This window comes from Cajanus cajan, chromosome 8 (assembly GCF_000230855.2).
Source record: "Cajanus cajan strain Asha chromosome 8, NIPB_CcT2T_4, whole genome shotgun sequence".
NCBI classification, from domain to species: domain Eukaryota; kingdom Viridiplantae; phylum Streptophyta; class Magnoliopsida; order Fabales; family Fabaceae; genus Cajanus; species Cajanus cajan.
This window is the reverse complement of record NC_138524.1, coordinates 5,287,488-5,313,572: the sequence shown is the minus strand read 5'-3', so window position 1 is coordinate 5,313,572 and position 26,085 is coordinate 5,287,488. Positions and strand designations below refer to the sequence as shown.

Here is a 26,085-nt window from a genome sequence, read left to right as displayed (position 1 = left end):
CCTCAGCCTAGGCCGCCTTTGTAATAGCTTAGTTTATTTCTCCCTTTTTCATTTCCTTGTTTAGTATTTTCCTTTGAACTCAAGTGTCAAACTCTGCAAGTGTTTTGTATATACATTGTTCTTCGAGATTCGATTTTCCTTACTTTGGTTGTTTTTCTGTCTTATCGGGCTCAATCTTGTTTTTAGAGTAGGATAGACTGTATTAAGGGTTCGGATTCGACCTCAGATGGACGTCCTAAGGTTCGAGCTTGACCTCGGGTTTGCGTAAGATGAATTGTATCGAGGTTCGTACTCGACCTCAGTTTTTGTGTAAAATGAATATCATCGAGGTTCGTACTCGACCTTGGGTGAGTGTATTGAGGTTCGTACTCGACCTCGATTTGGAGTAAAACGAATGTTGCCGAGGTTCGTACTCGACCTCGGGTGAGCGTATTGACGTTCGTACTCGACCTCGATTTGGAGTAAAATGAATGTTGCCGAGGTTCGTACTCGACCTCGGGTGAGCGTATTGAGGTTCGTACTCGACCTCGATTTGGAGTAAAACGAATGTTGCCGAAGTTCGTACTCGACCTCGATTTGGAGTAAAATGAATGTTGCCGAGGTTCGTACTCGACCTCGGGTGAGCGTATTGAGGTTCGTACTCGACCTCGATTTGGAGTAAAACGAATGTTGCCGAGGTTCGTACTCGACCTCGGGTGAGCGTATTGAGGTTCGTACTCGACCTCGATTTGGAGTAAAACGAATGTTGCCGAGGTTCGTACTCGACCTCGGGTGAGCGTATTGAGGTTCGTACTCGACCTCGATTTGGAGTAGAACAAATGTTGCCGAGGTTCGTACTCGACCTCAGATTAAAGTAGAGTGAATTGCGCTAAGGTTCAGATTCGACCTTGTATGTTTGTTACGTAGCACGTTGTAAAGGTTCGAACTCGACCTCGGATAAGAGTGTTAAGGTTCGTACTCGACCTCATAATTTTAACGAGGTTTGGACTCGACCTTGGATCAGAGTGAAAGAGGTTGGTTCGATTTCGTCCTTTATAAAACCAATAAATAAGAATGTGGATTGAGCAAAATGAGTGATTTTATTGATCATTTTTGTGTGTCTCGTTAAAAACCCTCTCAGTGAAGGACTGAGGCGGGAAAAGAGTGCACAACTTCGTTCATACAGAAAAGAGAAATGGAACTTAAGGAGCTACGGTGGGGGGACCCCCCTTGCTTTGCTTTCCGGACGAGGAGATCTTCAGACTCTCAGCGTAACACTGCCGAGCTGTCTTCTGATTTGCTCTGACGGAGATGATCTTACCGTCATTCCCTCGGAACTTCATGGTGAGGTGCGGAGTAGATATCACCGCTCCGAGCTGATTCAAGGTTGGCCTCCCGATAATGATGTTATAGGAGGTGTTGGCCTCCACGAGGAGGTATCGAACCATGATTCTTCTTGTATCCGGAGGTACCCCAAAAGTTATTAGTAGGTCTATGTACCCGCGAGTGTGAACTCGCTCTCCTGCGAAGCCGACTAGGGGCTCCGTGTGAGGTTGGATGAGAGAATGGGGGACGTCTAGCCTGAGGAACGTCGGCCAGTACAGGACGTCGGCCGAACTTCCTTGGTCAATGAGTGTCTTCTGTACCTCCCAGTTGGTGACTTCCACCATGATAACCATGGGATCATCCTGGTTGGGGCTGACGCCCGCGTAGTCCTCGTTAGAGAAGGAGATTGGCAGTGAGCTTTGGTGTGAGGCCGAGGTGGTAGAGTGGATGCAGTTGACATTCCTTAGGTGCCTCTTTCGGGCCGAGCTGCTGGCGCCGCCCCCAGCGAAACCACCTGCAATTGTGTTAATCACTCCTCGTAAGGGGGCTGTCCCTGTCTCCTGGCTTATCTCGGCCTGCACTGCGCCGTCGGCATTTTGTTGGGAGCCAGAGGGTTGGTTCGTGCGAGCTCCCGAACCTCGGCCTCTACCACACCCCCGACCGCCATAGCCTCCTCGGTGACCTTGCTGTCGCTGGATGTATTGGCTGAGGTGACCTGCCTGGACGAGCTCTTCGATACGGTCCCAGAGCGTGCGACACTCCTCCGTGGTGTGACCGTGGTTCCTGTGGTACCGACAGTGCTTGGACTTGTCGGCGTTGTTGGGGGTGTGACCTGGTGGTGGAAGGGCGAGTAGGTTGTTGTTGCTGGCTTCTTCCAGGATATGGACTCTGGGTGCGTTTAGGGGAGTGTAGAAGTCATACCTCCCCCCTCTGTTTGCCCTAGCCGACTTCTTGAACTGGCTGTCATTGTTGACTTTGACCTTATCGTTGTGCCCCTGTTCTGGCTTCGCTGGTCCTTTTCCGCGAACCTGGTCACGGAAGGTGGAGTGTTCCTCCATCTGAATGTAACCTGCAGCGCGGGCGCGGAGCTCGTCCATATCGCGGGGAGACTCACGACACAAGCTATCGACGAATGGCCCAGGCTTGAGTGCCATGAGCATGACATGTAGGGCGACCTCGGGATTCAGGCTTCTGATCTTGATCGAGGTGGCAGCGAACCGTTCCATGAATGTCCGGAGCGGTTCGTCGTCGTTTTGCCTGAGACTGGCTAGGGCGGCTGAAGTGACATGGTGAGGTCGGCTCGTCGCATATTGCGCAGTGAACCTCCGGACTAGGGTGTCGAAGCTGTCGATGGATTCGGGAGGCAGTTGGGTGTACCAGTTGAGCGCGACCCCCTTAAGTGAGGTCGGAAACACCCTACACAAGATAACATCGTTGTTGGTGTAGAGATTTACCTGTGTTGTGTACAGGTCGATGTGTTCGTCTGGGTCCGTCGTGCCATCGTAGCGGTCGAGGTGGAGAGGCTTCCACCCATGAGGGAGTGGTGTCTCCATAATGCCATCCACAAAAGGGTGGCGGCGGAAGGTTGCCTGATCCCCCATGGCATGAGTAGGAGCCTTGCTGACTTCATGGGTCGGCTTGTGCGTCGGTGCATGAGACCGATGTGAAGCGGGTCTGGGGGTTGGGACCCTAGTTACAGTCCGGGATTGGGAGACTGAGTGCTCCTCCTCTCCATTATGGTTGCTCGTATGAGGAGGATGATCAGAGTGGTGTCGAGGGAGTTGAGCGCGGATTCGCTGTTGCCAGGTCGGCCTCATTAGCGGTATGCATTGCCGCTAGGTCAGTGTCGTGCTTGGCACGCATGTTTTGTAGGTCAGTGGCATGTTGCTGCCGCATCTGTTCGACCTGATCGATTAGTCTCCTCAACGCTGCTTCGTTATCCATGGTGGTTGAGTGGTTTGCGTCGTCTGTTGTGCGTCTACTATGGCTTCTAGTGAAAACCATAAGCGTGGCCGATAAGAGCTGTCTTGATCAGCCCCACGGTGGGCGCCAAATATTCTTACTGGAAATCTGCTGTAGAGCTGATCCGCCAGGTAAGATCGGTGAGCCTCCTTCGCTGGTACGCTTGATGCTCCAAGATGGGGGTGGTACCTGCAAAAGAAACTCCGATGCTAAAGTTAGTGTATGTGGGAGTATGAATCTCGTATAAATAATGCATGTACCTTAGTGTGAATTAGGGTTGCTTTGGGCCTTGGGCCTGAGATAAGATATGATAAGATTAGATAGTGGATCTCGTCTGAAGCGAGATCCCTCGAGATCAGTTATGATCTGCTTAAATGCCGAGCTGACGTCGCATAGCGTGTGCCCGACCTCATCTTGTGCTGTGATGCCGAGCTCGGAGCTCGGTTTCGCGGTACGGGCAGTACACATAATAAATAAATATCCATAATTACTTATTTGAATGGAAGATAAAGTGAAAGCAATTTGATGGGAAACGTATAAAATAAAGAAAAAGAGGAAGAGTTTTTCTTCTGTTCATAAATATTAAAGGTTTAAAATTTATTATATTAAAAAAATAAAATTCAGAATAATTATGATAAGATAAAATTACATAAATACCCTTATTTTGAGTGGGAAAAGAGAGTCATGGTCCCATGGACTTCCTTCCTTTAATTATAATAAAGATAAAGATTTTAGCAATCACAATCTAAAAATTTATTATATAAACTTAAAATTTATATAAATAAATAATATATTTATATGTATAAATTATATTTAAAATTTGTACAAATTAATATTTTAGAATGTGTAAATTATTTTTTAAATTTATAATAAATAATTTATATTATAACACAAGATTATCTTTAATTATTGATATTTTTTAAAATAATAAATTTTATTTAAAAATAAATATAATAAATAAAAATTAATTTAAATTAAATAAGAATTTAAAATAAATTCTAATTTATTCAGTAAAAAAAATAGATAAAAATATTTTTACTAAAAAAAATCTCTAAAATATCTCTCATTTAAGTTAACGGGTAATGTTTAATATATAAAAATAAACCTATAAGATCGTGTCTATGATATAAAATAAAATAAAAAGATAAAATAAACGAGTAGTTAATTTTTTTCTATAAATAATTACATCTTTATTCCATATAGTTTATTAAAGTATAGTTTTCCTTAAAAGGTGAAAATCAAAAAAGAAAATATCTCTTTGTAAATTGCTATATATATTATCCTACAATTAATTTTTTGTAAATTATAAATTTGTATACTTTTTAACAATTCACTATTTATTTTTATTTTTTCAAAGGAGAGAAACAATTGCTTTTCTTTTTTCCTGGTATTATTATATAAATTGCAAAATGCTCTCATAAAAGTCTTGCCGCATCGTTTAATGTATGAGCCAACACTTAGAGTGTGTGACTATCACCACTCTCTCCAAGCAGTGACTTCTCATAAACTTTCCATTCGCTTTCTGCATTTCGACTCTTGTATGTATGTTTCTGAAACCGATCAAATTATTTTTTTTCCGTTATTTTATATATTTGTAGCTTTTAGACATATCACGCATTCTGTTTTTTGTATGTTGTTCATTCAAGCGAAGGTGAAAATGTGTTATCTTTGCGATCAAACAAGACACTGTTGCGTTTGATTTTGAAAATTGCCATGTAAAACCTTATTTCCCTTATTCTTTTTAAGGAATGTCACTGTCAAAGAGTCTGAAATTCATCCCTGGTAAAGTTTGGTTTTTGGTGATTATACATCATGCATGTTCAATCCAAGTCTGTCTCTTTGTTATCTGATAATTGTTGTTAATTTTGCTCTGCCAGTTATGTTCTCTCTCTCCCTCTCTCAGTTTTTTTTTTTCTTGACATTTAAAGAAAAATGACTTTTGGTCTGACTAAACCAAATTTAGTGGGTGGAATGGAATGATTTAAAAGGAGAAAAGCTCTCCAAGTTCTTTTTTTTTTTTAATTTATTTTCATCCACAAAATTCAATCTTAAGAACTTGTTGACGGGGAATCAAGTTCTTTATCATTGGTACCTTTTTTACTTTTTTTACTATTTTTTATTATTTAATTTTATGCTTAGAAAAGTGTTTGTTTCTGATAATGCAATTTTTATTCGGGTAGACTTTTGTCCTTTTCTTTTTCTCTGTTATATTTTAAAAAGAATTATTTTGAGAATTTTTCTTAGTTTAGGTCAATGGCTTGTCAATAAACATCGTTCAGGGTAAAGTGCTATGACGACATTTGTTTCATAATATAGCTGATTCCACCTAGTGGAAAAATGCTTGTTGTTCCGAGAAATCTCGGTAGTTTGTGTTCCCCTCCTTGCACACGCAAAGGGACTCATGCACTTGTTTCTCAAGTTTGTTCTGTCAAACAATAATCAAGGTTTTTATTTGGTTCTCCTACGTATGTGGCTTCTTACAGCACAAGGTGACTGGCTTTGAAAATCACTTAAAAGAACATGGCTCCAGGAGACGTTTGTCCGACTGAGGATGCAATTAATGTATTCATAGAGCTCTTGGTTGACCCATTGCTGCCAGCAAAATCATGTGTCCAGGATACTCCCACACTATCTCAACAGAAGTTAGTTGCAAAACAGGTGTCTTTTTTTGCATCGTTTATACTTGTATAAGTATCCAACAATTTACCTATGTGATATATTTTTGGACACTGTCTTAGGACATGTTGTTTTTCTTTATGGTTTGTTTTATTACGTGTTTGGAGGATTATTGGAGATGTTGATTTTAAGAATGATACAACATATTAGAGATTTTCTTTTCACTTTTATGGCTTCCTTAGTGTAATGATTCTATATACATCATTTCTATGTTTTGCCTGCTTGGAGTGTAGAAAGCATATGTTTAAACAAAATTTTGATTTTAGAGTTGACAGAGTAACAATTCTGGTGTTAACCATCATTCTTTGAATTTTTTGTATTTTTATCTTAATAATCATTCTATCAATGCTGAGATGATTATGTAATGTGCAGTCCAAGTCTGCACAGTGCATTTTCAAATAATTGGGTATTTTATTTGCATTTTAGAATAGAGAAATGCAAGCAACACACTTTTTAAAGTACAGTCTCTACTAGTGATTGAAATTTATTGGAAATACCAATTCATTCCTCATTTAATAGCTTCCTCTCTTGATTTTGTAGTTTTCCATAAATTTTAACCAATAGTCGAGTATGTGTTAGAAGGAGTGTGTTGCTGAAACTCCTCTTTAGATTATATAATAACCACTTCTTATGTGACATCTTTGATTTTGGGGTTGGCCAGTATTATTCAAATAAATAAATAAATAAGCTGAATTGTCATTTTCTTTTATATTTAAAACATTCTTTAGCAGAATGTACTTTATATTTTAATGTATCTTAGATTTATGGGAACATGAGGAGAATATCATCATCACTAGTTACTGATTTTTCTGTTTGAGGTTTTTGGTGTTAGGTGCGTTCAGTTGTCTTACTGTACAACTACTACCACAGGAAACGACATCCAGAGCTAGCATATCTGCCATTTAATGAATTTTGCAAGGTGGCTGTGGTTTCGAGGCCAGCTTTATTAGCATATATGCAATTCATGCAAAATTTAAATGAAGTAGAGCTCACTGATGTGGAGACGCAGCTATCCTTGACAGAAAAAATAATTATGGATGCATGTGATGTATGTAAATGTTTAGATGCATCAAAGAATGTTCCTAATATACAGGGATGGCCCATTACAAAAGTTGCTATATTTTTAGTTGATAGTAAGAAGGAGAACTGTTTTTTGCTGTTTAGTTCCATTACCAGTGGGGTATGGTCTCTAGTTGAAAAAGATCTGGACACCTCCAGTCAAAGTTCTCTGGTTGAAAAAGGTCCGGAAACCTCCAGTCAAAGTTCTGATGTTACATCAGGAACAAAACAGTACAAAAAGAAAAGAGTCATTAGAAAGCCTATCAAAGATGAATCAAAAGTTGATGAAGATATATTTCTGCAAGTTGGGTATTCTGCTATAAGGGAAGCCACAGGTAATTATCCTAATTGTTGAATTCAGAGTGGGGGTTGGGGGGCGTAGAACAGAATATTTTTTAGATAATTCAGAGAATGAGGCGTTGTTATTCAGTAAAAATATAGTATGTTGTTGGTGCAACACATCTATGGTGTAGAGTACTTCCAAAAGTGAAGGAATTTTCTCCCTTCCTAAAGTCTGAACTAGAATAAGGTCATATTTCGAGTTTGAGCTAGCAAGAAACTTAAAGATCCTCCCTTTCTTGATGAACTTTGTGTCCAAATCCTCACTTCACTTCATCTTCAAGTTTTGATATTGGTCCAACTCAATCCATTTAAGTTCCCTAATAGTTGGTCACTTAAAGAGTTCCTTGCTCAGAATTGAAGATGTTATTTTCTAATCCATAGTCACTAAGAGAGGTCCCTGCTTGGTATTAAAGATATTATTTTCTAATTCATAGCAACCAATAATATTGTGTTTTGTAGAGTAAGTCCAGTGCAAGTTATCCCAAATCTACTCCCCAAGCACTGAAGAACATGTAATTCTGATATATTTGCACCCGACCTGATAGTTAATGTTTCATTCTCTCTTAATTATAGTGTTAACATGTGCTTCTGATACATAAATAGCTGAATATCATTCTTGTACTGTGCTACAGGTATCAATGACACTGATATTAAGGTTTTGGAAAGTGACACTGTCTATTCTGAGAGCAAAGAGAAGGCAGCATCTCGCTTTTATATAATGCAGTGCTCCCAATCGACCAATGAAGAAGCTATTCAAGTTCCTCTCAAAGATCTAGTTAAAAGGTTCGTTTTAATTTCTACTGTTTGATGGCTCGGGTCCCAAGGGTTCTGATGACAGGGAAATGGGGCTTTTTTCTGTCGGGCATTCAGGCGGAGTCATCTGTATTTTTTTTTCCTGCTGCAAAGTAAAATATACTTGCTTATACTTCAGTACTAGATATTAATGTCACTTAATACTGAATCAAGTCATGAAATAGTTTATAAATCTTTGATAATTAAATATTATATTTCCCTTCCATTTTGATATTCTAAAAAATTGTAATTTTTACAATTGTTTGTGGGAAGATAGGATGACTACTTGTTGTCAGAATGTTGCAATCTTATCAAAAGGGTGTATGTAACAGTACACCAAAGAATGATGTCTGCAGTAAGTGGAGCTGCACATTCTATTGCTTCTGAAATAATAGTTTTGTTCTAAATTTAATTCTTAGACTTGTCTCTAAGCTTACAAGTAACCATCACATAAAAGTAAAGTTGACTTGTATATGAACCACTTACCACTAGGGTCAGTCTAGTGGTGGGAGCTGGGGTAGCATGTACAAGGTCCTAGGTTCTTGCTTTATTGCAGTCATTTTAATTTTTCTTCTTCTTTTTGCATAGCTTGCATGGTCCTTTGATCAGTAAGAGTTCTAGAAGTTGGGCGATCACTCCAGTAGTTGATTACTTCCATGTGCTTCCTTACTCTGAAATAATCTCAAAGTGGATTTTAAGGTTGGCATTGTTCTCCTGTCTAAAACATCTTTATTTAGATTCATATAGCAGTATTTTGAATCCCATATTCCATAAGCAATGTTATTTCACTTTTATGCTTGATGACTTCATCAAGTATACTTGACTCTAGGTCACAATTGTTAACATTCAGTTGTACTTTATGCTTGTTTGCTTCATCAAGTGTTAACATTCAGTTGTACTTAAAATTACAATCTTCCACAAGTAATAAAGTAAGGTTAATGTATGAGAATTCCAAATATTGATGAACCTTGTGGCTCATGGAGTCAGCACTCTCATGGTTGGATGATTTGCAGAAATATGTTCCAAACTCATTCATGCATTGGCTGTCTCAAATCCTTAACACAATGTCCCTCTATCATTCATTTCCAGTTTTTGTTTACTATCTCCATGAGGTTCCCTTTTTTATGTAATATATTCTATCTTGGCAGAGTAGCATTCTCAAATAGTTTGCTAGATTCAAGGGTAACAGAGAAAAATATAAAGGTGGGCACCCCTGAAGTAACAGAATTATATGTAAATAAGGAGACATTTACTGCTGTTGATAATAAACCAAATGGTGATAATATTGATTCACTGAAGCAGAAAGAGAACAATGGAAGTTGTACACCTGCATTATCTGATTCTATCAGTGAGCCCATGGAAATAATTGTGAATGGATATCCAATTTTCAAATCCCAGTACAAAGAAAAATGCAAGAATATTATTGCCAATACTGTACAAGTTGGTGAAGATCAAGAAAAAAACAATCTAACTGTGAAGTATAACTCTAATGGCTCTGCAAGTGGTGTTAAGGTTAGAAACGTGTCTGCTTTCTATTTATTGAGTTGATTGCTTCCTTAGATCGTGTTTGGATGTGCATTCTCTGATTACCTTTTCTAATAATTGTGTTTCTTTTTTTTTTTTTTTTGGGGGGGGGGGGGGGTGTTGACAGCTAAAATTATGACTTCTTTTTTTAGCAAGAATTTTTGCTTCTAAGAACTCAAGTCCCACAGACTAGAGATAATGGAAAAATAAATTCAATAAGTGGGGGCAATCCTCTCCTTACAAGCTAAGCTGATTTTATAAGGTTGAGTTAGGTGCAATTCTACTTTCTAAGAAAACTCAAGCTTTGTGCTCTTATAGGTAACCTGATATAGCTACATGGGAATCCTTAATGCAAAAATGCTCCAAAATTAGAAACTTGCCTATATTGTCTGTATGCACATCATATGCTTTCTGCCATATTTTTGGCATATTTGGGAATATTGGTTTGGATTATATGCAAAAATAACTGGATGTGGATAGAAATCAAATTTACTTACAAAATCATCGCCTTTTGTCATGACCATTTAATTCTGGATCAACTAAACAATACATCAACTTACCTTTTCTGACACTAATTTATGTATACCTGCACAAGTGGAACTAGGGTACCATTTTTCTTAACTCGTTTTTGGATTTCTCTTCACTTTTAAAGGAGAAGCTGGGCTAAATAATTTTAGAAAAGTACTTGAAAATAAAGTATCTTTATTTTGATGAACAAAAGTCCTTAAAAAGAGCTTCAGTTAGCTAATTAGAGGGCTTTTGCTTTTTAAGGAGAAGTAAAGCTCAAAAAAGCTAGGCCAAACACTACATAAGAGGTTGCTATACTTTATTAAAAATTTCCTCTGTATGTGTACCAATCTTTTTTTTTAATTTGTAAATATTCATAAGATTGTTAAATGGTTCATGTTCAGTATTCAAGTAAAACTTTTCTAAATGAACTTTAAACTCTATTCCAATGTTTAATAACTCATCAAAATTATGTTTCTAAATGAGCTGCACCTCACTGCTATCATGATTCTTGAGCTTAATTCTGCTGTGTATTATCTCTGATCAAGCTGAATGTCATTGGTTTGACAGGCCATAGAGGTTGATTCAGCAAGGATGATTGCTGAAGGTGGAATCAACAATCTTGATTCCAATAGGCCTAATACCTCATCTGAAAAAGGCACACTTGATGACAGTACACAGACTACAAATCATTCTGACTCAGATCCAGTGAAGCTCCAAATTCTTTCAGATTCGAAAAATATATTGTCTCAAACTGCCCTAGCTTCTTTGCTACGAAAGAGGAATGAATTGGTAAAGCTTGTCATTGCTTTCTTCTAATGACAGGAATGATTGTACTTTATATCCATTCTCAGTAGCTATGCCCAGGCACCGAGAACATACACTTGCTATTATCCTAGGACTACATAAATACATGTTATCTTAAAACATATATATACATGTCTATGAATAATTAACTTTTACTTTCAAAAATAACTAGCACATAGTATGCAATGCACATGCTCCCATTCACTGTGTGCCAAATGTTGGTACTGTATTATAATCAAAATGTATTTGGACCATTAAAATAGTATTCTGCCTGTTTTGCTGCTTCACCCATGACCCATCAACTGCTCCCATAGCTGTACCTGCTTTACTGGTTTTACTTAATTTTAAGGCTTACCTTGCTACTATGTTTTGAATGTTCAGAAATTCCATATTTGTATTTATCTTAGACTGTTACTCCATTCAGGCCCTTCAGCAGCGCAAGATAGAGGATGAGATAGCTGTTTGCGATAGAAAAATTCATACAATGGTAACGGGTATGTTTTCCTTTCACTGTTCTTTGTTTTGTTTCTCTGTTGCACTATTATATCACTATGATTCTCCTATTATTTATAGTGTTTCTAAGGGTTTATCTTTATCCTCACCTTATTGCTTTTATTGATGTTATTAGTATTATCAATCAAACTCACAAGCAACTCTGATACTGGTTTAGGCAGTGATTGTTAGCTTTTTGTATGCATTTTTCTCTACTTCATAGTTAAGACCAATTGTATGATTCAGTGTCATCTGCAAGATATCTGGTTCATTAAATTCAACATTGTTTTTCCCTCTTTTTTTCTAGGGCCTGTCCATGGTGTTGGAAAATCATGAATTCAACTAGCATGAAATTTTTTGAAGGGAATATGAGTGGTGTTAGGTCTCATCAATTAAAAAAATTCTACTGCCTGGTGTCAAGATCTCATGAATTTAACACACATATATAGGGAATAAGTTGAATTGCCAAGATTTTGTGAATTCAATGAGCATGTTATATCCTAGGAATAGTTTTATCTAACAAGTGTTTTTCCTTGAATTTGAAACCCATTAAGGTTATTCATGTTTAGTTATCTCTGACTTGTGAATATCATTTCAACTTAATTTCTCCACAATCTCAAGCTGCTGTAAGGATCTTAGATTTGCAATGTGAAAATTGTGTTAATGATCACAGGCACTTTTGCCTTTGCATCTAAGATTTACAATTGCATACCACCCATTATGTGCTATCTTTGAAAATTGCAATTCTACAATGTACAATACCAATAATTTCTTAATACTAGAATTAGGCATAAAAAAATAATTGACTTGTGTGCAATGTAGTCAAAATCACATCCCTACACGTAAAATTGTACAATTCTACATTTCAAGCCTCCTTTGTGTGTTCATCCACACACAGAACTGCTCGGAAGTAGGAATGCAGAATTGTTGTGCAGAAGTGTGGAATCGATGGGAGCGGCGATGTTTATGTGCAGCAAATTTTAGGGCTCCCATTCAATGTTTCACTTTTTGGGACAGCGTCAGTTTTTTCTTTTTCTGAAATTTTCTTTTGGGCCAAACATTTACATGTCTCTTTCATTTTGGGCTTAATGACGAACTGTGAACAACCCTTGATCATGATGTTACTTTTGTGACTTTTGGACAAATGTAGATGGGGAAGATGACTTTAAATTAATGATTGAATCAATTATAGAAGGCTGCAATGATACATGGATAAGGAATCAAGAAAGGACATGTGAACAACAAAGCTTACCTCTTAAGAGAAAAAAATTGTCAGAGGCTGTCATTACCATGCAAAGTCCATGCCAGGCAAGCCATATTCTATTTAATTAGTTTATGCATTTGAATTTTCCATGCCAGGCAAGCCATATTCTATTTAATTAGTTTATGCATTTGAATTTTCTATGACTACACTAAACCTGAAAGTAGTGTTATTGGGTTCTTTATCCTCATTAATAGGTCTGTGAATTGTGTTTGTAAAATTGATGCATCAATATGATCACTAAGTCATTTCAGGGATATGAGTAAAAGAGGAGAAATTGTTATGCCACTTATATGATATGCTTTATTATTCTATTTAGTAACGTGCACAAAGGATGAAGTGGTTGTGACTGATTTCTTTAAAGCATTGTTTCTGGCAGACACGAATACTGAAACTAGAATGAACTGATTTAAAAAGTGTTAAGGTTGGGTGTGTAAATTGTAGTTGATTCGAACAATGCCACTTAGCATATGCTTGGTTTCATCTTTACAATTGTACACATGTTTGCTACTCACCAAAAGCCTATTATTGACAGAGGTTATTTATCCATGCAAATCTCTGAACATATGTCCAAAGAGGAGTGCCAGCAACCCTCTCTCTAACACACTCAGAACGTGACTCATTAGAACTTTGTTAATCTTGCAGGAACTAGACGATGTATGTCGCGCAAACAATTGGGTCCTACCAACTTATCATCTATCACATTCAGATGGTTAGTAAGACTATCTAATTTAGTCAAAATGCATGAGTGGCATCAACTATCCAAATGAATCAAGTTATGCACTTTTAAATTAAATTTAATTAGATATAATTAAGATATCATCGAGATATATTCATTGCACTTTTTGTTCACCTCAGTAATGGCCGGTAGTTATTTATGATATGTCTATGTTGAAAAAATATTATGCAGCCTGATCTGACAAATCAAATCTAACGAGTGTTTCTTTTGAAGGTGGATTTAAAGCCAATGTAACCGTTAAAGGAGTGGACTTTCAGTGTTCATTTGAGGGTAACATGGGTTCAAATCCTCTTGAAGCTAGAGAATCAGCTGCAGCTGAGATGTTGACTAACTTAAGAAGTATGGCTAAATTAGCTCAGTGATGTTGGAAGTTTAGAAATGGCATGCTTCCCTTGTGGTTTTTTCTTTTCTAATATAGAATAACAATATAAAGAAAACTTCAATGTTCTTATGGTTATATTATGGTCCCAATGATGGGATTGATGACAATTCTCCCCACTTGTTTGATCATTATGCAGTATTGTTCCTCAAGTACTTAGGCTTGATTATAATTTTCCTTACTTGAGGATGTTTAAAAGAGGTTAATGGTTATATACTGAGTAGAAAAATGTTTTATATTTTCAACTAATCACAAATCACGATTTTATGACTATAGTGTAAGAATTCTTTTGTTTAAAATTTTAATTTAGTATTTTCTTTTATTTTTCAGACCAATTTAGTTCTTTTAACTTATTTTTTAGTTCTTAGTCCTTTCTTTCAGCTCTGGTACTTTGCTTTTAATAAAAAATGATATTGATGCGGTTGACTTTAATTGACACCGATGTTTAATTTATACAAATATAACATCTTATTTTATCATTTAGATAATTAGTTTCGTATATTCTTAAAAATGGCCTTCGTCAAGGACAGTAATAATAATCCCAAAATATCCTAAAATCAAAATAAGTAATTATAAGGAGAGGGGAAAAAGTTTACAAGGTTATTGATTAAAAAAATTGAAGTATTAAGTAAAAATTACCATTTATAAATTATTGATGCAATGCAAATTTGCTGCTTTAATTTAATCTTTTAGCCTATTAAAGTATAACAGCGCCTGTGTTTTATATACAAATATTTTAATATTTTACTTTTGATGAAATATGAAAATTAGAAATGGCGTGAATTACATGTAGAAAAATATCTATTGGATTAAGAAATTAATATTAATTTTACATTAATGAGATATTAATATTAATTTTATATTAATAACGCACTTCAAAAATTCACATCGAATGAAAGAGAACAAAGAGTATAATTTTGGAAAATAGGAGAGAAAAAGAAACATTATACCGGTGCAGATATACTCATTGTTTGATAAAACATTATCTTATACTCATTGTTTGATAAAACATGATCTTATGTGACTTTATAGAATTAAATATGTTTTTAAGTTCATGTAAATATAACTGTCTTATTTTAGTCTTGAAAAAAAATCGTAAGTTTTAGATCCTTTTCATTTTCTTAATTTATTTTAGTCCCTATCATTAACTTTAGTTAATTTAGTGTTCACATTGTTAACAAAATGAAAAATATTAAGACAACTAAGGTAACAAAGAAATTTTTTAAATAGGATAATTAAATAATCTTTAGGTGTTCAATACAATTATTTAATGTATTTATTATTTTATATAAATAAGATAATCATATATAATTTTCTTTTGTATTTTAAAATTTTAATATATTATTAAAAATGATCTTTATTGCTTTTAATATTAATCTTACATTTTAATTTATTTACTTTTAACATTGTAATTTTTTTAAAATATTATAGACTTAAATATGTTTTTATGCTCTTAAGTTTGAGGAATATATTTTTTTTGTCTCTCGAATTTGAAACTTGTATTTTTAGTTTTTATAAATTCAAAAAATAATGTATCAGAAATAATGATTTTGTTTCTAAAGATGGAAAATATATTAAAATTAAATTATAAGTTTCTAAACAAATTATAATTTTTTAAAAAGTGTAATGTTAAAATTAAATTAGTGAATTAAAAAGTATAATATTAGTGTCTGTGGCATTTTCTTGGTGTTCTTTTTAAATCCCTACCATTAACTATGATTAGTTTCATGCTTACATGACTAAATAAATGAAAAATATTAAAATAATCAAAGTAGAAAGTTATTTTCATTTAAAATAATTAGATTAATTTTAATTGTATAATTTAATTAAGTAATACATTTATTATTTTGTACATGTGAGCATGAAACCAACCAGAGTCAATGCTACACTTGTTTCATATTTGTGCTGGTGCACGTAAATTAGTGTCAACAAAGGTTAGTAGATATAATGAAAAGAACGTGAGATAAGACCAACATATTTGACCATAAATAGAAGATGAACATATAATATTTGACACCAAATAAACTTGCTCAATTAAAATTTAGATTTATTTAACATGGTGGAATTGAATAAAAGACGTTGCTATGTGATACAGAATATAAGTGTTTCAATGAGGAGTCACATAAATAGAACTAATTTCGTATGGAAGTTTAAAATATTGTTAGTAAAGATCTAGAGTGTCATCATGATAGGGTGGGAATGAGTAGTTGAATATATTTAGGATAATTAAAAGTTTAAATAATAAGGAAGATTATAAGTGCAAACAAAAGAGAAAAGGAGCAAGAAACAAAATTAATGAGGTGAAGAAGAAATAAAGGCGAGAAAGGAACGGAATGAAAAGCATGATAGCACCTGTTTAGGAAGCTTCTCTGAACACATGCTTCATAGAAACAAACAACACAATCACAATTCACCAAGAGAAATAATATAAGTAGAATAATAAAGGCCAATAATAGAAGCCCAGCCATTAACATGACATGGCCCACATTTGGTTATATTACTCTATCTGGGCCCAACACAACCACCGACCTCAAACACACCTTGCATATGGTGAGCGCTTGAATTCCTCCTTAATCTCATCGCAGCTTCATTCAATCCTAGAGCAAAAATAAATAAACAATTAAAAATAAAAGAAAATGAGGATTTTAACATATTGACATGTTTTTTCATAAGTTATGTTTTCGTGAATTTGAATTCGGCACATACGGCACAAGAATATGCATGACTATCAGTGCATCCATCACGATGGTTATAATTATTCTTCGAAAATATTATCTGTCCATTAACGTTAAAAAAAGTGATATGCCAGTGAACATAAAATAATCTTGTTATAGTTGCTAGTGGTGCAAAGCAATTTAAAAAAATGTTTTATCCCTCTGACTGTCAGGTTGGACCATGCAGTTGGCATAGACATCTAATCCTAGGATCCTATGATTACAATCTTTGAGAATTAATGGTTACACTCTACTATTACTATTACTACTATACATCGCTTTGGACAATTGTGACTCGGGGGAAGGGGGTGAAAGGAAGTCTTGTACTCAATCAAATGACATTGGAATTAAAAAATCCCGACTTTACAGTAAAAATCTTTACTTTTCCTAAATCAGAGGGAGAGGGAAAAACCCAGTAGTTAAAAATTTGCATCATCCTCTACAAAATTCAACAAAAACTTCAAAACCGAAGACTTAAGATCCCCATTCACTCCTTTATTTTTGGTTTCAAACACGCCCTTCATAATTCTTGTGTAAAGCCTTTCAAGTTGTGGAATGCTATAATTTTCACTACGCTTCACATAAAGCTGCTTGACAGACTCCACTTCTCTTGTAAATTCACCATCTAGCATTGTGACATCATCAGAACTGTTGCCATCAGCAGGGCTATTTATACAAGTTCCACCCAAATTTCCTTCAATTAACACAGGTTCCGGCCCTTCAGAATTTGTGTGATTTGCCAGATTCTCCTGGGGAGACTTTTCCGGTACGGAATCTTCTTGTGACTTGTCTTCTGCTATAAAACCAAATTTTGAATAAAGTTTTAAAATCAGCAAATGAACAGCAAGTTTACAGGTAAAAAGAAAGAAGTGAACAAGTTAATAATTAGAGAATCGACAATATTTGAAGTTGCCTCCCTACTCACGACTATCATGCCTCACCCATGCTTATATGAGTTGCGACCAAAATAACAGCTCGGGTTAAAATATTAACACTTGCATGTTCCGTTATTGCTCGTCTTAATTAGGATAGCTTGAGAATATTCACACTGCCGTGAATCATAATAGCAAAACAGAAACAATAGTAATAGTATGTATGAATGACATTTAAGGAATCCATTTGCACTACAGCAATTTTACAGAGAGAATTTATACTGCAAAGACATTCAACTTCATACCTGCATGCGCTTCAGCAATTTTCTTAGTTCGCTTCAATACTTCATAACTCTGGTCCATATTAACCTCTGGTTGGACATGACGAAGCCGAGCACTCATCCTAGTACCAGCACCCAGCTGCACAACAGGAGTAGCAGGGAATGTTGAATCCCCTAATTCATCAGACAACTGAACTGGGCCACCTTGGCTAGCAATCTTGTCACAATAAGCAACCAGTGCTGGATCCATCTGTGAGAGCATCCCATGCACCTGTAAAAAGTAAGTAAAAAAAGCGTAAGACAAGGTGTACCATTTGCTAGACAGCAGTCGACATCATAAACTCTAATGTAAAACTTAAGACAAGAAGGTCCATGCACCGCATCACGGAGCTCACAAGCTCTACTGACAATCCTAGCTCCATTATAGTCCTCTCCATTGTAAGCCTGAGTTGCAGAAAAAAGGGTCAAACATGGGACATGCTAGTTTGAATATTATTTTATGAAGCATTTTTAACATTTTCAATATATATATATATATATATAAAGCCCAACCAAAAAATAACTTAAAGGCACAAGATACCTTTGCATTGGAAACAATAAGATTAATGTCCTGCATGAATGCAGCACATGTAATATAGTCGCCATTATCAACATGCTGAAGGATGGTAGCCATGTCCATTGGGTTCTGTATAATTGAGCGATAGTTTGGTGCATCTTCGTCTGATACTGGATAATGGAAGGCATTAAATCGTTTGTCATACAGTACCCTGTAATATGTACAAGAAATATATATTCAGCAAGAGGATGCATACAATTAATTAAAGACATCAATGAGCCAAATGAAACCAACAACTGTACGTCAAACATAGGTCGACATACCGGTTGCAAACATCTCTAAGGCACATTCGCAACCTGCGAAGAGCATGTTGCTCAGCTTCCACCTTTGCTTTTAGCTCAGATACTTTTGGTCCACTAGCCAATTTTGGTGCCTTGGGAAGTTCAGGGAGGCCTCCTGTATCCTGTGTTTTCTTGTTGATTCCCTCCAACAATATCGACATAGCAGCTTCTATCAAAAGATTGAAAAACAAAGTCCTATCTTTGGCACATGGCATATTCACTTGATAACTGTTCCAAAGGAAAATAAAGGGTGAACACAGAACTAGAAACAAAGGCATGACATACATTTCAGACTCAAAGAGGAGTATACTATTGGAAACTTTCAGCCTTAGTATTTGAAAAAACCTACAGTTATTCAAATACTTGTGGAAATAACCAACTATAGAAACTTTGGTAGAAATACAAGGCACTGAATACTGATGGAAAGCATTAAAATTGGCAATGCTGATATTTTCACAACCCCCCCCCCCCTGTCCCTTTAGTCATCTGAAATACATATTTGATTAATATATGCGGAACATGAAAAGTAATGTGATGGATACTTCTGGTTTATTTTTCCTTTGAATTTGAAGATAAATTAAAACAAAGAACTTTGACAGAGAAAAGATTCAGAAAACACAAGCTCTATAATTTCCCCCACACAAGAGTTTCTTTTTCCCACAAAAAATGCAAGTCTTGTCAAATTCCATTACTAATTTCCCCCACACAAAACCACCTATTTATAATGATATAATTACGTACAGACAGAGTACTGGTATATAGAAAAAATAAACTTTCTTTGTCTTGGAACTAAAAACATAGATTTGCAGTAAATTATATCACGCGTACACTGAGCGATGAGGGAAAAGTGAAGGAGGCACTTCCTCAACTTCAGTAAGTGCAACTGAGGATGTACCAAGCAGTAAGATAGGCAAGTCAGATGGTAATTCTTCTAGTAAAGTCAGGAGAACAGCCCTGAGTTGCTCATGAGCCTGCGTGATAATTAAACCAATCAAGATCAGCTCACATTAAAAACAGCAATTCAATAGAATGAGAAGCAATTTTTGGCCATGCAGCTCAGTTCATTTAGCATATATATTTATAGAAACCAAGACATGTATGTACTCACAGTCTCCCACCAAACATCAAACTGTGGTAAATAGAGAATTGACGGTGTTGTTCTTCTAGCTTCACCAAATATATGTACCAATGCCTCCTCCGGTGTCTTTGCACTAGGATCTGACAGAAGAGATGGAAGTCCTAATGAATGCACCGGAAATTTTTCCAGCTCATGTAAAACCGCAGGGCCAAGATGATCCTGTTAAACTAGAGCAGTAAGTATATTCAGTCTTCAGTTGCAGTAATGAAAAACTTCCAATAATAATAGAAGGCTCCAAGATAATTACCAGCCCTGTACCTTCACCACCACAAAGTAGAAGCCTGGGCCGATACACAAGTGGAATTGCAGACCCGTAGGAAAGCATTGAAAGTTTAGTTAACTCTGATGCAACAGAAGCTGGAGGGAAAATATCAGATATAATACTCATGGATTTCTCTAAATGTCTCTGAAGACATGGTTGAACTACTAGAGACAATGGTCTGGAGTGCACAATAGCTCCCCTATGAGCAGCAGGAGTAATAGTAGACATTGCTTCAATAAAATGAGTCTTTTCTACCTTGACAGAATCAACATCAATGACAAATTTGTCATCACTTGTATAAACCTGTGGATACTTTTGCCGGAATGCACGAATAGCAGCTTCAGTACAAAGAGCCTTCAGGTCAGCACCACAATAACCTACACAACTAGCTGCAAGTTCCTTTTTAAGCTCATTTGGAGGAGGATTCTTCCACTTACGAGTATGAATGTCTAATATCTCAGCACGCGCCTCACAACCAGGCAACGGGAAATTAAATTCACGATCAAATCTACCAGGGCGTCGTAAGGCTCCATCAATAGCATCAATCCTGTTGGTAGCTCCAATTAAAACAACTTGCCCACGAGAGTCAAGACCATCCATCAAAGCAAGCAAAGTGGAGACGATGGAATTGTGAATTTGTTCTTGCTTGCTAGACCTCACTGGTGCAAGTCCATCTATTTCATCAAAGAAGATAATAGAAGGTTGATTCCTTTGTGCTTCCTCAAAGAGAAGTTTCAGTTGTCTTTCAGCCTCACCAACCCACTTGCTAAGCACATCCGCTCCTTTGCGCATGTAAAAGCTAACCTTCTGGCCAGCTTTTGAAGCAGCACAAGCCAAAGCTCTTGCAATTAACGTTTTCCCGGTGCCAGGGGGGCCACATAACAACACACCCCTAGGTGGAGTTATGTGATAACTTGCAAAAAAATCTGGATACAACAATGGAAAGAAAACCATTTCCTTTAGAGCATCAATGTATTCAGAGAGCCCACCTATATCTTCAAAACTAACACTATCATCAACCTGTAGGGGTTGGATATCTGCCCCACCCTTAGAGCTTGGTCCGGCAGTTTGAATCCCAGAAGTAAGACTAGCCAAAGCATCACCCTGATGACCCCAACCTGATGCAGCAAGATTTAACCCGAAAGCTGTTGTTCCATGCATGTCTAGCCCTCCAAAAAGCCAAGGCGGACCAGATCTGCTGCCACCTCGCCCCCATGGAATAGCTGGGCCTTGGTCCAGCTCATCCACAAGAAGGGAGTCATCAGAATCTTCAGGCCTTGCTAAACGATGACGCTTATGAACTCGTGATCCACCTTTCCTAACATCCCTGCTGACCTTAGTTCCCATACCTTGATGTAACACTCTTCGAGGAGATCTTGGCCGGGCCTTCCCTTCCTCCATAGAAAATCTCCGGACATCTGAACGATTTCGAAGATCATACCGCCTTCTTCCCTCCTGCTCTTCTTCACCCTCTTCATCATCACCATCTTCATCACCTTCATCCTCACCTTCATCTTCACCCTCGGCGTCCCCCTCAATCTCATTTTGGCCATCATCTGCATCATTTTCCTCGATGTCATTTCCATTTTCTGTTTCATCCTGATCAACCTTTTCCTCTGAAAGGTCTTGCTCATCATCTGATTCTGAAATTAATCGCTCTATTGCAGCACCCTTTGAACGACGAGGACGTAGACCTTCACGTCGGGGTGTTGGTTTAGTCTCCACTGCTCTTTTGCGCTTAGTAGACATCAAACCATCCTGTCTGACACTATTGTTAATCCGACTTCTCAGGGGTGGATATTTAGGTCTCTGAAACATGACCACATACCTTTAGCCCAAATAATAGGAAATTCAAGTTTATCACCCAAAAATTTATATTGAATGGAGTATATAACCTCACCATTAAGTCTTCATCTTCAGCTCCAGAGCTGTCCGTAAAATCTTCAAGATTTACATTAAGCCTTCTCTTCCTTGTTGAACGTCGAAGGTTGGCAGAGCCAGACTGTAAGAACCATATACAACACAACCAGAGGATTTAAAATATCCCATATAACAAAACCAACATTATAATTATCATCTGATTAAATTCAGAAAAAGACATGATTCTGAGCAACAAGTGGAAGAAATACACACAGAAGTGCAAGACTAGGAAAATTTAATCCATCACTGCCTACTAACTTCGCTCCCTTCAGTTAGTCTTTTTAAGAAATTATACAAATTCATCAAAAACAATCAATTGCATCTGTAAAAGAAGTTAAAAGAGGCCAAAACAAGGAAAAGGCTACTGTATACAATCATACTCAATACACAGACCATTTGTCTTAATTCTATTAAGTACCATTACCCACATAAAAGTCTTGACATTTAAGTTAGAAGGGGGTTTAACCTTTAGAAGAAAGAGACGGATATAGAAAATTTTCAAACTAGAGGACTGTAAATCAGTAAAATGGAATGAAGATTTACATGATAAGATGCAGAAGGATCCAAAGATCTTAGTCAACAGTCAAGCAAAGAATACAAATGGAAAGAACAAAGCAGTACAATGATAAAGTAGGTTTCTCAGCTCCTCTTAGGGTTTCCAAGAAATAGGGAAAGTTTAAAGAAATATTGAAAAATAGCAAGGTGAAAAAAACTCAAACTGGATGCAAAAATCTAAGCCAGTAAAGAAGCAGTAAATAAATCTTGCTTCAAGATATTGTTCTTTCACAATTGGGTTAATCTATTTGGCACTTCTGTTGAAAAAACAATAAAAACTTAAATTGACAAAATGCAGATAAATAAGTTAAAAACTGTAAAAACAATAAAATAGAAAATTGTGAATTTTTTTAGGGGCTATTTGGCTTGAAAGAACATTTCCTGTTTTTATTTTCTATTTTCACTTTTAATAACAAAAAAGCCCCCCTTGTTTTCATTTTGTTTCTTGCTTTCTAAAGTTTATGTAGGAAATAGTGAAAAACAACTTTTTATTGTTTTCTGTTTTCACTATTTTCCATACAAACATTTGGAAACAGGAAATAAAGGGACAATATAATATGTTTTCTCAATTCTCAAACCAAATGAGCTCAGTAAATTAATAGATATATTTAAATTTCCACATACATTGACTTAGACGAGGGCTATTTCATTGACATCCATTTCATGTCTGACAATTTGGGTGATTTATATACAGAATCTATGCAATTTAAATAATAAAATAGATAGCCATCCTTATTAAGAAATATGCTTCTAGAACTTATTTGATTCACAGATACACTTACATTAGTATTAGAATCTTGTGATTTTCGATTCCCTGGACGCAACATTTTAGCAATCTGTGAAGCAGCAGTCCTTGTTTTCATCTTGCTTTTCCTGGTGCGCCTAAGATTCTGGTTATAATACAAGAATGGCCGACCATAAACGTTTGGCCTTGTCTTGATCCTATCACTTGAGCGCACCTGTCCGGAAACAGGGCCATCTTGGCCTGACCGCTTTGGATACATTAAACAAGGCTAAATATTGCAATTAAAATAAATTACATTATCCGCATATCTCAGTCAGCAACACCTGCGGAAATCAGCAGAAGCTTAAATTTTTTTAAGACACGGGAGCAAGCAAAAATAACACCAGCTTAACCAAAAAACCCAAGCCTGGCAAAAGCACATTTTCTGCTTAATATTGGTGTTACATATCTCGCACCAAGGTTTTTTGAACAATTTCTGCTTGACAAAAGCACATTGGTCATGTCATAGCATAAGCATGAAACAAACAACTAATGGATTTCACCACAGGTATGATCATATAAAACCTTTTAAAACTTATACTGGCTAAAGAAACAACAAAAACAATAACAGAAGACTTTTCCCACTTACATGGGTGAAATTTTGAATACTAGACCAAGAAACATAACATAATCAAGGTTCTATGGAACTTTGAGAAGTCAAAAGTACGTTCAGGATAATCAAGGTTTAAAAAGTAGATAAACATGAAATTAAAAAGTTTAATTTGATTTTGTTTACATTAATACAGAATGTTAATCATCATAAGGGAACAGACAGAGAATCTGCAACAAAAACCGGAAACACCATCCGCAAATTGAGATGCAACATTCAACATAAGCGCAAGTGACAGGTTCCAACAACATGCAAGCCTGAAACTAACCTCGAAACAAACACCGCATTCATCACTAAATTGATAAAATAACAAAGGAAAAGCAAGGCTTCGCAGCACGAAGAGTGAAGCGAACAACAAGGAACCAGAAAACGCAAAATCCATGAAAAAAAACAGTAATCAGTGAGGTTACGAGTGATGCGAGTGTTGTGAGGATTGGAAACAGAAAAGGACGCGAATAAGAAGGGGAAATCGAGAGCGAACCTGATCGCAGGGAATGAATGCACGAGGTTAGGGTTTGGGAGAAGGTTGCGGAAGGAATGATGAAACGCGTCACTTTGAGTTAGAGAGTCCAAAACCAAAACCCTTTGTGTTTTTCCCTTCTTCTCTTACATTACAATATTGTGTTGTGTTTTTTCTGTTCTCCCCATTCACACAGCTGCAAACCAAACGCAAAATATTTGTATGCTGTAGAACCCGGATCCGTACGGACTTGATCCGTTCTCTATGACCCGCCCAATACAACGCGTAATGGGCCATTCCGTAACCCAAACATTTCATGGCGGGAACCAATTTTTGTTCTCTATTACCAATCAAACCCGAACGATAACAATAAAGAAAAGATACTGATTTATAATAATTTCTGAATTTAATTATGCTTAAATTAGTGATAATTAATATATATTGTAGACATTATATATTGAGAATATAAAATTAAATTAAGTATGTTTTTAAATTGCCATAAAAACGATTAAATTATGTCTTATAAGATTTTTAAAAAAATATTATAATAAAATTTCCTGCCCACAGTATTAATATCTATATGTAAAGTTTATATATGTACTTTTATTACCTCAAAATATTTTGGAATAAACAAGAGCTAAAATTAAAATTAATGAAAAAAAAACTTTTTTTTAAATTAGTTTCGAACACGGTTGCACTAATTATTACCATTTTTAACCTTTTGACATGTAAATTTTTTTTTTTTTACTTGCTTCACTAATTCTCCACCAATTTTTGTCTTTCTATTTTTTTCAACTGTCCGAACTACTTATTTGATAACAAGACTATTAATATTATCTTCAAATAAAATTTGTTATTTTGATATGGTCAAATCATTGATAATTAATATATAGTTAATATTGTATAATGGATTAAATAATAAATTGATAAATATGAAAAAAATTGTCCAGAAAAGGTTAAGTTATGCCTTGCTAGATAAAATAATAATAATAAAATTCTCATAGATATCATCAATATATAAAATTTCTAATTATATGTGTACTTTTATTATCTTAAAATTATTTTAAACAAAATAAAGAAAAAATAAATAAATCTGTTTCGGACACCGGTTTCAATAATTTTACCCATTTATACCTTTTTGAACAGCTTCATTAATTCTCCACCAATTTTCTATTTTATTTTTTTTTAATTGTCCGAACTAATTATGTGATCAATTTATGAGTTTTGATTGTCAAACTAACTGACTAGCAATGTAGTTTTATTTATTTTTCATCTGCGCAAGTACAGCGGAAGATGATGTCATCAATGGACAACATGGTCATCGTAATATATGGAAATAGATCTCTTAACTTTATGGAAGGAAAGTTAGGATAACTTAACACATTTAACCGTTGAATTTGTAATAATAGATTAGATTGTGATACGTGTACATTTGTACACGTATCACAATCTGATTTATTTTTATAAATCTAACGGTTAAAATGAATTAAGTTATCATAACTTTTATATCTCAAAGTTCAGAAGATGCAGTAATATACATTGATTTAACTGACACATTGTTAACGGTCCACTGGAATATTAATAATACACTGATTTAATAAATAACTGATTTTGACTGATGAAGTTTTATATTTATTTAGCAATAAATAAATAAAAGGTAGTGTTATTTTATTTTATTTTTTGAGGAGAGGTCATATGTGGTAACTTTACACTTTTATGAAAAATTAAATAACAGAAAGTAAAAGTA

At 35.7% G+C, this 26,085-nt stretch overlaps 2 protein-coding genes across 10 annotated transcripts; one reads left to right on the top strand and one right to left on the bottom strand.

The window, feature by feature from the left end:
- The first annotated feature begins 4,656 nt into the window (after positions 1-4,656).
- LOC109815675 (uncharacterized) lies at positions 4,657-14,118 on the top strand. Of its 6 annotated transcripts, XM_020380458.3 has the most exons (12): positions 4,657-4,809; positions 5,751-5,925; positions 6,776-7,337; positions 7,977-8,127; positions 8,725-8,835; positions 9,285-9,339; positions 9,439-9,648; positions 10,738-10,959; positions 11,399-11,468; positions 12,617-12,774; positions 13,373-13,439; positions 13,680-14,118. In XM_020380458.3, the coding sequence occupies exons 2-12, from the start codon at positions 5,788-5,790 to the stop codon at positions 13,826-13,828; spliced, it is 1,893 nt and encodes a 630-aa protein (XP_020236047.1). In that variant the 5' UTR covers positions 4,657-4,809; positions 5,751-5,787; the 3' UTR covers positions 13,829-14,118. The 6 variants fall into 6 exon arrangements, 5 of the variants coding, with proteins under 5 accessions (XP_020236047.1, XP_020236045.1, XP_020236048.1 ...); XM_020380456.3 differs by having other exon boundaries at positions 9,285-9,648; XM_020380457.3 differs by having other exon boundaries at positions 4,688-4,805; positions 9,285-9,648.
- Positions 14,119-16,654: 2,536 nt separating this feature from the next.
- Positions 16,655-24,545, bottom strand: LOC109815656 (cell division cycle protein 48-related / CDC48-like protein). Of its 4 annotated transcripts, none has more exons than XR_014428380.1 (12): positions 24,360-24,545; positions 23,267-23,552; positions 21,910-22,011; positions 19,995-21,818; positions 19,718-19,906; positions 19,438-19,580; positions 18,592-18,837; positions 18,293-18,479; positions 18,091-18,156; positions 17,737-17,983; positions 17,501-17,607; positions 17,294-17,355 (listed from the first exon to the last, which is right to left on the bottom strand). XR_014428380.1 is itself a non-coding variant. In XM_020380426.3 (11 exons), the coding sequence occupies exons 2-11, from the start codon at positions 23,486-23,488 to the stop codon at positions 16,979-16,981; spliced, it is 3,603 nt and encodes a 1,200-aa protein (XP_020236015.1). In that variant the 5' UTR covers positions 23,489-23,552; positions 24,360-24,545; the 3' UTR covers positions 16,655-16,978. The 4 variants fall into 4 exon arrangements, 2 of the variants coding, with proteins under 2 accessions (XP_020236015.1, XP_020236016.1); XR_014428381.1 differs by having other exon boundaries at positions 17,294-17,352; XM_020380426.3 differs by lacking the exon at positions 17,501-17,607 and having other exon boundaries at positions 16,655-17,355.
- Positions 24,546-26,085: the final 1,540 nt, after the last annotated feature.